This window comes from Pseudophryne corroboree, chromosome 1 (assembly GCF_028390025.1).
Source record: "Pseudophryne corroboree isolate aPseCor3 chromosome 1, aPseCor3.hap2, whole genome shotgun sequence".
Taxonomy (NCBI): Eukaryota; Metazoa; Chordata; class Amphibia; order Anura; family Myobatrachidae; genus Pseudophryne; species Pseudophryne corroboree.
In genome coordinates this window covers 691465089-691481240 of record NC_086444.1, presented here as the reverse complement: position 1 = coordinate 691481240, position 16152 = coordinate 691465089, and the positions used below count along the sequence as shown (strand labels likewise).

General features: G+C 51.3%; 1 protein-coding gene across 2 annotated transcripts in view; it reads right to left on the bottom strand.

The window, feature by feature from the left end:
* LOC134935131 (uncharacterized) overlaps positions 1–16152 on the bottom strand; it is a 163728-nt gene that overhangs the window by 118957 nt on the left and 28619 nt on the right. For both annotated transcript variants that reach the window (XM_063930402.1, XM_063930429.1), the window contains exons 3-4: positions 6464–6665; positions 6202–6386 (exon numbers count right to left, since the gene is read on the bottom strand). In XM_063930402.1, the coding sequence (XP_063786472.1) occupies positions 6202–6386; positions 6464–6665 (387 nt within the window). The remainder of the gene's footprint in view (positions 1–6201; positions 6387–6463; positions 6666–16152) is intronic.

The following is a 16152-nucleotide window of genomic DNA, read 5'->3' as shown; positions in this document are numbered from 1 at the left end:
CATCCACTAGGACGTCAGAGAAATGACATGTAGCTTTACAGAGGAGACAGAGCCCTTCAGTCCCAGAGATCAGCCCAGTTACTAGTGAAGATGGCGTCAAAATTTGTCACGTAGTGGGGGAGAGTGAAATGCAGCTCCAGGGCGGGAACACCAGCAGTAGATGGCACCCGGAGCTGGGTGAGGGGCTACAGGTCAGCGCCTTATCCCCTATGCTGGGCCTCACCACCGGGTACTGTGGAGCCTATGTAAAACTGATTTCAGTAAATCCGACCTGTGCTCCTTGCCCTCTTGGATATAGTGGGGTCCCTGTGCAGTACAGTGTCCACACCAGTGGCGCAGTCCATCTCCCTGCCGCGACCGGACCGTGATTTACCGGCGGGTCCCACCTGGGGGACCCTCTTACCTCCTCCATGATGTGCAGCCAGTGGCGTAACTACTGCCCCCGCAGTCCTCGCGGTGGCTTGGGGGCGAGGGCTGCGGGGGCGCCACTGATTTACAGCAGACTGACATGCGGACGAGCGTCCGCATGTCAGTCTGCTTTCTCCTTCCCTCCGCCGCTTGTTGGAGGGACATGGAGGGTACAGCCTCTCCTGTGTCCCTCCTGCTGCATCATCTCCGGCGGCCGCGGGTCTGATAGGGAGAAGTGCCGTCCGTGAGCTCTAATTGGCTCACGAACCGGCACTTCCCCTATTAGACCCGCGGCCGCCGAGAGATGATGCAGCAGGAGGGACACAGGAGAGGCTGTACCCTCCGTGTCCCTCCAAAAAGCGGGCGGCGGGCGCGGGGATGATATCTGGCACTGGGGGGAATAACTGGCAGGGGAGGGATATCTGGCACTGGGGCATTGTCTGGCACTGGGGGCATATATGGCACTGGGGGGGGGGGATATCTGGCACTGGGGCATTATCTGGCACTGGGGGGGAATATCTGGCGGGGGGGGGGGTGTGGATGTCTGGCACTAGGGGGAATAACTGGCAGGGGGGGGATATCTGGCACAGGGGCATTATCTGGCACTGGGGGGGAATAACTGGCAGGGGGGGGATATCTGGAACTGGGGCATTATCTGGCGCTGGGGGCATATATGGCACTGAGGGGGAATATCTGGCAGGGGGGGGATATCTGGCACTGGGGCATTATCTGGCACTGGGGGCATATATGACACTGGGGGGAATAACTGGCAGGGGGGGGATACCTGGCACTGGGGCATTATCTGGCACTGGGGGCATATATGACACCGGGGGGGAATAACTGGCAGGGGGGGGGATATCTGGCACTGGGGCATTATCTGGCACTGAGGGCATATATGGCACAGGGGGGGAATATCTGGCAGAGGGGGGATATCTGGCACTGGGGCATTATCTGGCACTGGGGGCATTATCTGGCACTGGGGGGGAATATCTGGCACTAGGGGCATATATGGCACTGGAGGGGGGGAATATCTGGCACCGGGGGCATATATGGCACTGGGGGGGGGGGGGGGATATCTGGCACTGGGGGCATATATGGCACTGGGGGGGGGGGGGCATATCTGGCACTGGAGGCATATTTGGCACTGGGGGGGAATATATGGCACTGGGGGCATATTTGGCACTGGGGGGGAATATATGGCACGGGGCATATCTGGCACTGGGGGCATATGTGGCACTGGGGGGGAATATCTGGCACTGGGGGCATATGAGGCACTGGGGGGGTATATGTGTACCTGGCACATGGGGGGGGGGGCTATATTTGGTACTGGGGCATGTGAGTACCTGGCACCGTGGGGGAATATCTGGCACTGGGGACATATGTGGCACTGGGAGCACAGCCCTAGCAACGAGCATGACACACAGTGCATGAAACACCTGGCAACGAGCATGACACACAGTGCATGAAACACCTGGCAACGAGCATGACACCCAGTGCATGAAACCCCTGGCAACGAGCATGACACCCTGAGCATGAAAACCCCTGGCACCGTGCATGGAACCAAGAGCATGAAACCCCTGGCAACGAGCATGACACCCAGTGCATGAAACCCCTGACAACGAGCAGGTAATTGAAAAGTAATTAGAAGCCTTACTGTAGGACTTAATGTGTAATGGGCATTACGGTGTGTGGCATAATGTATCACGGACATTGCGGTGTGTGTCATAATGTGTCACAGGCATTACGGTGTATGGTATACTATATCGCGGGCATTGTGATATGTGGTATAATGTCTCAGGGTCATTGCAGTGTGTGGCATAATGTATCACGGACATTGCGGTGTGTGTCATAATGTGTCAGGCATTACGGTGTGTGGTATACTATATCACGGGCATTGTGGTATGTGGTATAATGTCTCAGGGTCATTGCAGTGTGGCATAATACATAACGGGCATTGCGGTGTGTGGCATAGGGTGTAACGGGCAGGGCATTGCGGTATGTGTCACAGGCATTACGGTGTATGGTATACTATATCACGGGCATTGTGGTATAATGTATCACGGACATTGCGGTGTGTGTAATAATGTGTCACAGACATTGTATGTGCTATAATGTATCAGGGGCATTGCAGTGTGTAGCATAATGTATAACGGGCATTGCGATTCCTGTCATAATGTGTCACAGGCATTACGGTGTGTGGCATAATGTGTCACGGGCATTACGGTGTGTGGCATAATGTGTCGGGGGCATTACAGTGTGTGCATATTGTGTCGTGCATTATTGTGTGTGGAATAATGTCTAAGGGCATTGCAGTATGTGGCATAATGTATACTGGGCATTACTATAATGAGGAAAAATGACAAATAATGTAAGGGGCATGAATCAGGATTATTTTTCTTTCCTGTGGTGGCCAACGTATGGGCGTGCAGGTTGCAGAACTGGGGTATAAGGTAGTCTTTTCCTGCAATGCCACGCCCCTTTATGCGAAACCACGCCCATTCCAACGAAACCACACCCCTTATTTTGCCGCGCGCGCCTTCGGCGCGCGCATATTTATCCCTTTCTTGCTCCCAATTATGTAGCATGAAGGAGGGGGGGGGGGGGCGCCGAAGAATTTTTGGGCTTGGGGGAGAAAAATTTCTAGTTACGCCACTGTGTGCAGCCACACGATCATGGAGAGCGTCAGCGGTGGTGTGCCTGATGACCGGTGCGCCTCCGATGCAAGTACCCGGGAACCCGGCCACGGGAGTATGCAGCGCTGCTGGGGAGGTGATAGAGCCGCAGCACAGAATGTCAGAATGACATAAACAGTGCTGCGGCTCTTTAAGTCTTCTAAAAAAGCTCTTTTCAGGGCTGCCTAGTGAGGCCCCACCTGTTAGTGACCTGCTCTGCAGTCACCAACTTACAAACTGAGCACCAGTGCCTGGAGGCGGTGTTATAGATAAGGCGGTGCAATGCATCTTCCTGGGAACAGTCAAAGCTTTAGCCCAGGGGTGGGGAACCTCAGGCCCACGGGCCGTATAAGCCTGCAAAGCCACTTGATCCAGCCCGGCCAGGCTCACCTAACCGAGGGAGATACCGGGCGCTCGGCTCCTTCCCCTCAGCAGCAGCCGGGAGGGTATAACAATGGGGCATAACAACTGACTGGGGGCATATCTAATGGGGCATAACTACTGACTGGGGTATAAATATCCAAATGGCCCTTGGTAGAAAAAAGGTTCCCCACCCCTGCTTTAGCCTGTTGCTGCCTCAGATCAAGATCCAGCTCTACACCCCCGATGTATTCCCTGTTGAATCCAAGTGTACCCCTCTGCAGAAAGTGACATTAGGCTTGTTTTGCGTAAAGAAAAACGACTGCTGTGACGCAGCGTCCTCTAGAGGGAGCTTTAACACGTCACGCATAGCCAGAATGAGGGGTTCAATACCATGAGCAGAAACGGAATCCCCACTAACGGGATCCAAGTCATCCCCATCCTCCTGTATTTCCTTATCTGAATAAGAGTAGAGCAGGTAAACCACGTTTTTGTGGTCCTGAGTTAGAGAGGGGGGGATGTGTAACATCTGCCCTAGCAGCTAAGTCTGCAACAGCCTGTTGTAGTAGCCAAGTTTTCTGAACATTAGCAGTGAGTTGTGATGATATATCAGACATCATAGTCTTAAGAGCCCCTAACCAGGATGGCTCTGAAACCTCTCCCCCAGCCCCTTCACTGAACTGTGAAGATTGGCTGCATTGCTCACAGAAACAGAATCAGATGATAAGAGAGAGAATCTGGTGTGAAAAAGTTTGTTTACCCATGTTTACAGTGATCACAATGACACACACAGACAGTAATACTTAGCAAGCCTGCCCTTACTGAATGTGAGAGGAGACACACAGAGAGAGACCAGCACACCCCAGCTATACAGCCCCAGTGAGGCTGTCAGCTTACTATATCACAGTGAAACACTAATGATTTCTGTCCTGTATAGGGCACAGATTGTGTGCAATAGCGGCTCTCACCCTTTGCTACGCCCTGTATCAGTTTTCCAGCGTGTCTTGTGAGTCAGGTGGAGCTGTGTGTGCTTGCTGCTGCTGCATTAAGCAGAGGAAGGCGCCAAAATGCCACTGGTCCCGCTCGGAGGTAGCTCCGCCCCCCATGGCGCCGAAGCCACAGAGATTTTTATACTGGCAATAGGGGTAATTCCAAGTTGATCGCAGCAGGATTTTTGATAGCAACTGGGCAAAACCATGGAGGTCATTCCGAGTTGTTCGCTCGCAAGCGGATTTTAGCAGATTTGCTCATGCTAAGCCGCCGCCTACTGGGAGTGAATCTTAGCATCTTAAAATTGCGAACGATGTATTCGCAATATTGCGATTACACACCTCGTAGCAGTTTCTGAGTAGCTCCAGACTTACTCGGCATCTGCGATCATTTCAGTGCTTGTCGTTCCTGGTTTGACGTCACAAACACACCCAGCGTTCGCCCAGACACTCCTCCGTTTCTCCGGCCACTCCTGCGTTTTTTCCGGAAACGGTAGCGTTTTTTCCCACACGCCCATAAAACTGCCTGTTTCCGCCCAGTAACACCCATTTCCTGTCAATCACATTACGATCGCCAGAACGATGAAAAAGCCGTGAGTAAAATTACTAAGTGCATAGCAAATTTACTTGGCGCAGTCGCAGTGCGAACATTGCGCATGCGCATTAAGCGGAAAATCGCTGCGATGCGAAGGTTTTTACCGAGCGAACAACTCGGAATGAGGGCCCATGTGCACTGCAGGGGAGGCAGATATAACATGTGCAGAGAGAGTTAGATTTGGGTGTGGTGTGTTCAATCTGCAATCTAATTTGCAGTGTAAAAATAAAGCAGCCAGTATTTACTCTGCACAGAAATAAAATAACCCACCCAAATCTAACTCTTTCTGCACATGTTATATCTGCCTTCCCTGCAGTGCACATGGTTTTGCCCAGTTGCTATCAAAAATCCTGCTGCGATCAACTTGGAATTACCCCCAATGTCTCCTAGTTTGCTTAAAAACATCACATAAGTGCTAGTTTAAGCCACCGCTAGCCAGTTTACACGGAGGGCTCCAACGGGTCCCCCCCAGGAGGGTCCCGTATGCCGCACCCGCGTTTAGCCACACCATGAACCGGGTGACCCCCTAGCCGAACCCCCCGGCTTGTACTCACCACAGTCGTCACCTTCAGGCATTTTTTTAGGGGTGTGTGGCGTGCTGCGATTGCGACAGCTAAGGCGCAGTGCTCTGCTGAACAAACAACTTCTCAGGATGGTGGTCCTGCAGCGGAGAAGTGCTCTGACACCTCGCAAGGCCGGTGACACCCCCGCCCCCCCAACTCCCACGGTGCAGCATACCGAAAATAATAAAAGTTTAAAAGAAATTGAAAAAAACTCTCTGGAACTGCAGAGCTGTGCATCCTCTCCTGAGGGCACTTTTTTCTAAACTGCCTGTGGGAGGGGGCATAGAGGGGAGGAGCCAGCACACCCAGTGAAGAAATTTAAAGTGCACCGGCTCCTTTGGACCCCGTCTATACCCCATCGTACTAAGTCTCCCCAATATCCCTTAGGGATGCTAGAAAAAAACAACACAGTACTCCCAACAGGGAGTCTAATACAGTAATCATTTACATTAAAACAAGGAATTACCTAAAATGACAAAACATGTTTTTTCCCACTTTTTACCCATCCCATTCCCCAAACCGTGTATGTGCTAGGATAGCCCAACCCATAATCTACTAAAGCCAGAACTCCAGTTAACACCATTAGGCAACAACAAATTCCAAGACCCACACACCAAGCTCCTACAGTCTTCAAACCAATCTCCAAGTGCCTCATATGAAGGGTCATCATCCTCATCTGTCTCATCTGTAAGATCTTCGGTCCCGTATGACTCCAAGCTATGTTGATCATCCATATCGAGGTCATCCTGTGTGCTCTTGCTGCCTTTCTCATTCAGCTTTAGCGGGGCCTTCCAAATGTCTGGAAGCAAAATAATTTGTTTACATCTACGTATATCAATCATTTAGACCCAACTGCTATAATTCTACATTACTTACCATTAGAGGTCGAGGTCTTCACTATGTTTTGTTCAGAACGGTACCCCAATGCACACTGTAGCCAGTACGGAGTGATCAAGTGAATAAGTCTGGCCAAGCGTCCAATCCTTTTCTTGCCACTCAAAAACCGTCTGTTTGGGGATATCTGCTCAGCACTGCCCACAGTCTCCACTTCCTCAGAAAGGTTAGCTTTTTTCTTAAACTGGAGAGGAAAAGAAGATAAATAAAAACTGCCACTAATAATGGATAACGACAAGAATAAATTGATAACATTTACCAAACCTAGTAATCTCTCCAGGCTCAAATCCTGAAGCCGTGTAAATTCTTTAGAAAGCTAAGGGAAGATTTCTATTACTGCAAAAATGCAGTAAAAATGGCAAAAATGTAGTTTTTGGAGGTTTACCATGTTAATGAAGAAAGGTCTGCAGCAGATAACAGAGATACCTGAGGTGGTCCCGGGTGTAGTATGGTATGCCGTCGGCCGGGCTCCCAGCGACCAGCATACCGGCGCCGGGAGCCCGACCGCCGGCATACCGACAGCGTGGCGAGCGCAAATGAGCCCCTTGCGGGCTAGCTGCGCTCGCCACGCTATTTTGTTCTCCCTCCAGGGGCGTCGTGGACCCCCACGAGGGAGAAAGAGTGTCGGTATGTCGGCTGCCGGGATTCCGACGCCGGTATACTGTGCGCCGGGATCCCGACAGTCGGCATACTGAAGACCACCCGTGGTCCCACAGCACAGCAAGCCTTATAGGATCTATGGGGCTGCGTTGTGCACCAATGCATTAAGCTCTGGAAAGGATAACTTTCCAAAACTTGTGGCAACTAGCTAATGCCATCAATAGATGGTGATAGCTACAAAAGCATAGGGGCTTCTATAAGAAAAAAACACGGATCCATCAAAGGTCCCTTCCCAGGCTGATGATCTAACATGTGCATTTAAACTCCCACAAACCGGCGGATCGGACAATATATCGTTCACATCGTCCAGTGTGTATACACTGTATCGTTAACGATGTGCGCTCCCACGGGTCGTTAACGAAGTCCAATATCTTTATTCCAGCCTTGAAAATAGGATTTTGGTTACCTACCGGTAAATCCTTTTCTCGTAGTCCGTAGAGGATGCTGGGGTCCATATTAGTACAGACGGGTCCACCAGGAGCCATTGGCACTTTAAGAGTTTAATAGTGTGGGCTGGCTCCTCCCTCTATGCCCCTCCTACCAGACTCAGTCTAGAAACTGTGCCCGAGGAGACAACATACTTCGAGAGAAGGAATTACACAGATAGTGGCGAGATTCATACCAGCTCACACAAACATGAAAATCCGGCCAACATTCCGGAACAACTCAGCAACAGCTGAAACAGTAAATAACGCAGAACTTACCTAGGAACCAGGTAGCACTGAACTATAAAACCAATGCAGGAAACGAAGCGCTGGGCGGGCGCCCAGCATCCTCTACGGACTATGAGAAAAGGATTTACCGGTAGGTAACCAAAATCCTATTTTCTCTAACGTCCTAGAGGATGCTGGGGTCCATATTAGTACCATGGGGATGTACCAAAGCTCCCAGTACGGGAGGGAGAGCGCGGAGGCTTCTGCAACACTGCCTGACCAAACTTGAGGTCATCAGAGGCCAAAGTATCGAACTTGTAAAACTTGGCAAACATGTTCGACCCAGACCAAGTAGCTGCTCGGCAGAGTTGTATCGCCGAGACACCCCTGGCAGCCACCCAGGAAGAAGCCACTTTACGAGTAGAGTGGGCCTTCACGGATTTTGGACACGGCAATCCTGCCGTGGAATAAGCATGCTGGGTAGTGAACCTGATCCAGCGTGAAATCGACTGCTTAGAAGCAGGACATCCAGTTTTCTTTGGATCATAGAGGACAAACAGAGTCACTTTTCCTATGACGAGCCGTCCTCTTCACGTAAATCTTCAAAGTCCTCACTACATCCAAGGCCTTTGAAGTAATTGAGGAGTCAGTAGCCACTGGCACCACAATAGGCTGGTTGATGTGGAAAGCCGACAACCTTAGGCAGGAACTGTGGACGAGTCCTAAGTTCTGCCCTGTCTTCATGGAAGATCAGATAGGGGCTTTTACAAGATAAAGCCCCCAATTCCGACACACGTCGCGCAGAAGCCAAGGCCAACAAGGTGACCGCCTTCCACGTGAGAAACTTGAGATCAGCCTCCTGTAGAGGCTCAAACCAAGCAGATTGTAGGAACTGCAACACCACATCCAGATCACATGGAGCCGAAGGCGCCACAAAGGGAGGCTGGATGTGCAGAACCCCTTTCAAAAAGGTCTGAACCTCAGGAAGGACAGCCAATTGTTTTTGGAAGAAGATGGACAAAGCAGAGATCTGGACCTTGATGGAGCCCAGTCTCAGACCCATATCCACCCCTGCCTGCAGAAAAAGGAGAAAACGACCAAGTTGAAACTCCACCGCCGGAAACTTCTTGGCCTCACACCAAGAAACATGTTTCTTCCAAATGCGATGGTAATGCTTAGACGTTACCCCCTTCCTGGCCTGTATCAAGGTAGGAATGACCTCACTCAGGATACCCTTCCGAGTTAAGATCTGGCGTTCAACCGCCATGCCGTCAAACGAAGCCGCGGTAAGTCTTGATAAGCGAACGGCCCCAGCAGAAGCAGATCCTCCCGAAGAGGTAAAGGCCGTGGATCTTCCAGCAGAAGATCCAGCAGGTCCGCGTACCAAGCCCTCCTTGGCCAGTCCGGAGCAATGAGGATTGCCAGAACCTTCGTTCTTCTCACGAGTTGAAGAACCCTTGGTATCAGAGGAAGTGGAGGGAACACATACACTGACTTGAACACCCAAGGTGTTACCAGTGCGTCCACCGCCACTGCCTGTGGGTCTCTTGACCTGGAACAGTACCTCCGTAGCTTCTTGTTGAGGCAGGAGGCCATCATGTCTATGTGAGGAACCCCCCACCAACCGATTACCTCCTCGAACAACTCCGGATGGAGGCCCCACTCCCCTGGACGGAGATCGTGTCTGCTGAGGAAGTCTGCTTCCCAGTTGTCTACGCACGGAATGAAGATTGCAGACATCGCCACTGCGTGCCTTTCTGCCCAGATGAGGATCTTTGACACCTCTGCCATGGCAGCTCTGCTCTTCGTTCTGCCTTGTCGGTTTATGTAGGCCAGTGTGGTCACGTTGTCCGACTGCACCTGAACAGCCCGATCCTGTAGAAGGTGTGTTGCTTGTAGAAGGGCGTTGTAAATGGCCCTGAGTTCCAGGATGTTTATTGGGAGAAGTGACTCTTGAGCCGACCATCGTCCTTGAAAGGTTTCCCCCAGAGCGCCGCTCCCCAACCTCTTAAGACTTGCATCTGTAGTCAAAAGGATCCAGTCTTGAATTCCGAACCTTCGCCCTTCCAGAAGGTGTGGAAGTTGCAGCCACCAGAGGAGTGAAATCCTGGCTTTTGGAGACAGGCGTATCCTCTTGTGCATGTGTAGGTGAGAGCCCGACCACTGGTCCAAGAGGTCCAGTTGAAAAGGTCGAGCATGAAACCTGCCGTACTGCAGAGCCTCGTAGGCGGCAACCAAGTTCCTCAGAAGGCGTATGCATTGATGAACAGATACCCGGGTAGGCCGTAGGACATCCCGGATCATTGTTTGAATCACCAATGCTTTCTCCGCCGGAGAAATACCCTCTGCACTTCCATGTCGAGGATCATTCCCAGGAAACACAGCCGCCTTGTCGGCTCCAGATGAGACTTCGGAAGATTCAGGATCCAACCGTGCTTCCTGAGCAGCTGTGTCATGAGTGCGATGGACCGCAACAACCTCTCCCTGGATGACGCCTTGATCAGGAGATCGTCCAGATATGGAATTATGTTCACCCCCTGTTTGCGGAGGAGAACCATCATCTCCGCCATCACCTTGGTGAAGATCCTTGGTGCTGTTGAGAGGCCAAATGGCAGCGCCTGGAACGGATAGTGATCGTCCATCAGCGCAAACCTGAGATAAGCTTGATGCGGCGCCCAAATTGGAATGTGGAGGTAAGCATCCTTGATGTCCAGGGACACCAGGAACTCCCCCTCCGACAGCCCTGAAATGACAGCTCTCAGAGATTCCATCTTGAATTTGAACTCCTTGAGATAAGGGTTCAGAGATTTTAAATTTAGAATAGGCCGTACCGAACCATCCGGTTTCAATACCCCAAAAGGTTCGAATAATAATCCTTGTTCCGTTGCTGAAGAGGAACCTGAACAATGACCTCTGACACCACTAATTTCCTGATGGCCTCCAGAAGAATTGTCCTGTCCGCCAGCAGAGCTGGTAAGCCTGACTTTAAGAAACTGTGAGGCGGGGGCTCTTGAAGCTCCAGTCTGTACCCCCTGGACACTATATCCAGAACCCAGGGGTCCAGACCCAACGACACCCAGACGTGGCTGAACTGCATGAGTCTCGCCCCCACCTGACCTTCCTCCAGGCCTAGCTGTCAACCGTCATGCGGAGAACTTAGGTGTATCAGAAGCGGGCTTCTGGGTCTGGGAACCTGCGGGAGCGGGTTTCTTTCCCTTGAAGGTGTTCGAAGGCTTATTCTTTCTAGGCCTCGCGGCCTGAAAGGACTGTGACGTGTTAGATGATAAGGGCTTCTTCGTAGCCGGTGCAGCTGAGGGGAGAAAAGGAGACTTACCCGCGGTAGCCGTGGCAATCCATGGATCCAGCGCCTCCCCAAATAGATCCTGACCATTGTACGGAAGGCCTTCCACACACTTCCTGCCAGAGACCTCTGCGAGCCGAGACTGACATGGAGGAGATCCCCGCAGCCATGGAATCCACCAGGAACCCTGCAGAATCCTGAATATTACGCAAAAACAAATCAACGTCACCTTTGTCCAGCGTAGACGATTCCTCCTGCAGAGTGATCAACCACCTGGCAATAGCTTTATCAATCCAAGCACAGGCTATAGTAGGCCGCAATATAGCCCCCGAAGCCATGTAAATGGATTTCAGCGTAGCATCTACCTTGCGATCTGCTGGGTCCTTTAACGCGGTAGATCCCGGGACCAGTAAAACTACCTGTTTGGACAGCCTGGATACAGAGGCGTCGACTATCGGCGGGGACTCCCACCTCTTCCTATCTTCCTCTGGGAAGGGAAAAGCCACCAACACCCTCTTGGGAATCTAGAATTTCTTTTCCGGAGTTTCCCATGCCTTTTCAAAGATAGCATTCAATTCTTTGGATGCTGGGAAAGTGAGGGGGGGCTTCTTATTATCTGTGAAGAAGGCCTCCTCCACCTGTTCCGGAGCTGTGTCTGAAATGTGTAAAACATCCCTAACAGCCTCAATCATCAAATGCACCCCATTGGCCAGTGATGCCGTCCCCCGCAATACATCCCCATCACCGTCTGCAGCGTCAGAGTCGGTGTCCGTGTCATCCTGCATAATTGCCAGTACGTTTATGAGAATGTACCGCCGGGGACCCCGAGGAAGCAGAATTAGACCACACCACCATAGAGGACTGGAGGACCTGAGTGGCGTGCTCAGTCCTAGCAACTCTATCAGAAATGTGGGAAATAGTCCCCATCAGAGAGACTAACCATTCTGGATCTCTAGCTGGGATCTGCTCTAAAACTATGCAATCCTGATTACATGGTATGGAGTCCTCCTGGGAGGACAAATCCTCTGCAGCATATGACACATTGTCCCTAGACATGTTACCACACACACACACACACAAACACCCCACAAACACACAGGGTATTATGTAGGCAGAATTCCCCCCCCCCCTCCCCCCAAGAAGGGTAGAGAGACACAGAGATTGGAGCCAACCCACACACAGCGCTTTTTAGGCAAAGGGAGTCCCTTCCCAGCGCTGACTGTGTCCCTTAATAGGTGACACAGACTATTATGCACCCTCCCCTCCCTTCTACAGCCCCCTGGTACCGTACAGACTGCTGGAGAAAGCTCTGGAGGGACCTGGATCCAGTGGATAGCGACTGCAGGCAGAGAAAATGGTGCTGAACGCTGCTGGGTCCGCTCTGAGGAGAAGCTCCGCCCCCTTCAATGGTGCCGGCTTCCCGCTCTCAAGAATATTATACTGGCCTGGAGGATTTGGCTGACCTGGATCCGCAGACCCTGACATGCAGGAAACGACCAGGGCAGGGTCCGGGGCTGCACCAAGGTACCGCTGAGCCTTCCAGGAGCGCGGTTAAGACCGCGTTCCTAACCCTCTAGCTGCCCACTTCACACTGTCCCCCCGCTTGCAAGGGGGGACAGTGACTCACTCGCCATCTTCAGATCCTGAGGGGGTGGCGGCCGGCTGCCGGGGCGAGCATTCCCCTGCAGCGGGGCGCGATCGGACCCCTCTGGAGCCAGTGCCCATTCAGCGGGGGCAGTGGCTCAAGACCCCGCTGGGCAGACACTGCTCCCCCCCCCCCCCCCTCAGTCCCATGCTGCAGGGAGGCTGTCGCCAATAAAAAAACTGAAAAGGAAGAAATAAACTCTTTTACTAAGAGAACTCTGTAGAGCTCCCCTAGCTGTGACCGGCTCCTCTAGGCACATTTTCTAAACTGAGTCTGGTAGGAGGGGCATAGAGGGAGGAGCCAGTCCACACTATTAAACTCTTAAAGTGCCAAAGGCTCCTGGTGGACCCGTCTATACCCCATGGTACTAATATGGACCCCAGCATCCTCTAGGACGTTAGAGAAATCTAAAGATATTGGACAAGACTGCATGTACCTGGATGTGGGTGGATGCCGTCACTGACGATATCGGTGAAGATATCGTTCAGTGTTTATACCCAGTATATTTTGCCTTGATGATGTCGCAGACAGATGAAAAAGTAGAAAGGCCTTGATCGCAAACTTGCAATCTATAGGGAAATAGGAATGTGATACACAAGAACAGGTGATTTTTATTCATACTGGACCAGCCAGATTGCAGAGGTTCTTGGTGGCCTATATGATCCAGTCACACAGGAACGTTGGCCTAGGGTTAGGAAAAAATACGATTTTAAACCTACCGGTAAATCTTTTTCTCCTAGTCCGTAGAGGATGCTGGGGACTCCGTAAGGACCATGGGGTATAGACGGCTCCGCAGGAGACATGGGCACTGTAAAGCTTTAGAATGGGTGTGCACTGGCTCCTCCCTCTATGCCCCTCCTCCAGACCTCAGTTAGGACTGTGCCCAGTGGAGACTGACAGTACGAGGAAAAGGATTTTGTTATCTAAGGGCGAGATACACACCAGCCCACACCATACACACCGTACAACGTGGTATACAATAACCAGTTAACAGTATGAACAAAACAGCATCAGCCATAGGCCGATCTCAACTGTAACTTAACCCTTACGTATGCAATAACTATATACAAGAATGTTTCCGCACTGGGACGGGCGCCCAGCATCCTCTACGGACTAGGAGAAAAAGATTTACGGGTAGGTTTAAAATCGTATTTTCTCTTACGTCGTAGACGATGCTGGGGACTCCGTAAGGACCATGGGGTTTATACCAAAGCTCCAGAACGGGCGGGAGAGTGCGGATGACTCTGCAGCACCGACTGAGCAAACACGAGGTCCTCATCAGCCAGGGTATCAACTTGTAGCACTTTAGCAAAAGTGTTTGACCCCGACCAAGTAGCTGCTCGGCAAAGTTGTAATCCCGAGACACCTCGGGCATCTGCCCAAGAAGAGCCCACCTTCCTAGTGGAATGGGCCTTTACTGAATTTGGTACCGGAAAACCAGCCGTAGAATGAGCCTGCTGAATCGTGTTACAGATCCAGCGAGCAATAGTCTGCTTAGATGCATCAGTGCCAACCGTGTTGGCTGTATACAGGACAAACAGTGCATCTGTTTTCCTAACCGTAGCCGTTCTGGCTAATAAAATCTTTAAGGCACTGACTACCTCAAGGGACTTGGAATTCTCCAAGGATCCCGTAGCCACAGGCACCACAATAGGTTGGTTCATATGAAAAGACTAAACCACTTTTGGCCGAAATTGAGGACGAGACCTCAACTCTGCTCGATCCGCATGGAAAATCAGATAGGGGCTCTTGAAAGACAAGGCCGCCAACTCGGACACCCGCCTCGCAGATGTCAAGGTCAATAACATGACCACTTTCCAAGGGAGAAACTTCATTTCAACTGTTTGAAGCGGTTCAAACCAGTGTGACTTACGGAGTCTTAACACCACGTTAAGGTCGCATGGTGCCACTGGGGCACAAAAAGAGGGTGGATGTGTAACGCTCTTTTTACCAAAGTCTGGACTTCTGTGAGAGAAGCCAATTCCTTCTGAAAGAATATGGATAAGGCAGAAATCTGCACCATAATTGAGCCTAACTTTAGGCCCATATCCCCTCCTGTCTGTAGAAAATGGAGCAAACGTCCTAGTTGGAAATCCTCAGTAGGAACATTCTTGGCTTCACACCAAGACACATATTTTCTCCAGATACGGTGATAGTGTTTCACCGTAACATATTTTCTAACTTTAATAAGAGTAGGAATGACCTCCTCTGGAATACCCTTTTTTTACCTAGGATTTTGTGTTCAACCGCCATGCCGTCAAACGTAGCCGCGGTAAGTTTTCGAACATGTACGGCCCCTGTAGTAGCAGGTTCTCCCTGTGAGGAAGGGGCCACGGATCTTCTGAGAGCATTCCCTGAAGATCTGCATACCCGGCCTTTCGAGGCCAATCTGGAACAATGAGTATCGTATGCACTCTTGTTCGTCTTATGATTATCAATATTTTTGAGATGAGAGGAAGTGGAGGGATCACCTAGACCGACTGAACACCCACGGTGTCACCAGGGCGTCCACCGCCGCTGCCTGAGGATCCCTCGACCTGGGACCATACGTCCGAATCTTCCTGTTGAGGCGTGATGCCCTCATATCTATATGAGTAGGTCCTCAACGACTTATCACCACTGTAAAGACTTCCTGATGAAGTCCCAACTCTCCTAGATGGAGATTGTGTCCTCTCTAATGAAGACCTCCGACAGAGCGCTTACATGAATTTTCGCCCAGCGAAGAATCCTGGTGGCTTCTGCCATTTCTGCTCTGCTTTTTGTACCGCGCTGGCGGTTCCCCTGCGTCACTGCCGCGACGTTGTCTGACTATATCAGAACAGGCAGGTTGTGAAGAAAATTCTCCGCTAGTTTGAGGCTGTTGCAAATGGCCCTCAATTTCAGTACACTGATGTGTAGGTAAGCCTCTTGGCCTGACCATATTTTCTGAACATTGTTCTCCTGTGTGACTGCTCCCCATCCTCGGAGGCTCGCGTCCGTGGTCACAAGAACCCAATTTTGAACACCAAACCTGCGACCCTCTAGAAGGTGCGCACTCTGGAGCCACCACAGGAGAGAGAGAGAGAGAGAGAGAGAAAGAGAGACCCTGGCCCGGGGAACAGGGCTCCGATGCATGTGCAGGTGGGACCCTGACCACTTGTCCAGAAGGTCCCACTGAAAAGTCCGTGTGGAATGGCCTCGTAGGCCACCACCATCTTTCCTAATACATGAGTGCATTGATGAACTGACACTCATTTTGTCTCTGACCATGTTCTGGAGTACTTGGGCTTTTTCCTCTGGGAGAAAGACCTTTTGTTTTTGTGTGTCCAGAATCATGTCCGAAAACGGCAGTCGAGTTTGGAACCAACTGTGACGTTGGTAGAATAAGTATTCAGCCGTGTTGTTGTAGTATTCTCAGGGAGAGAGATATGCT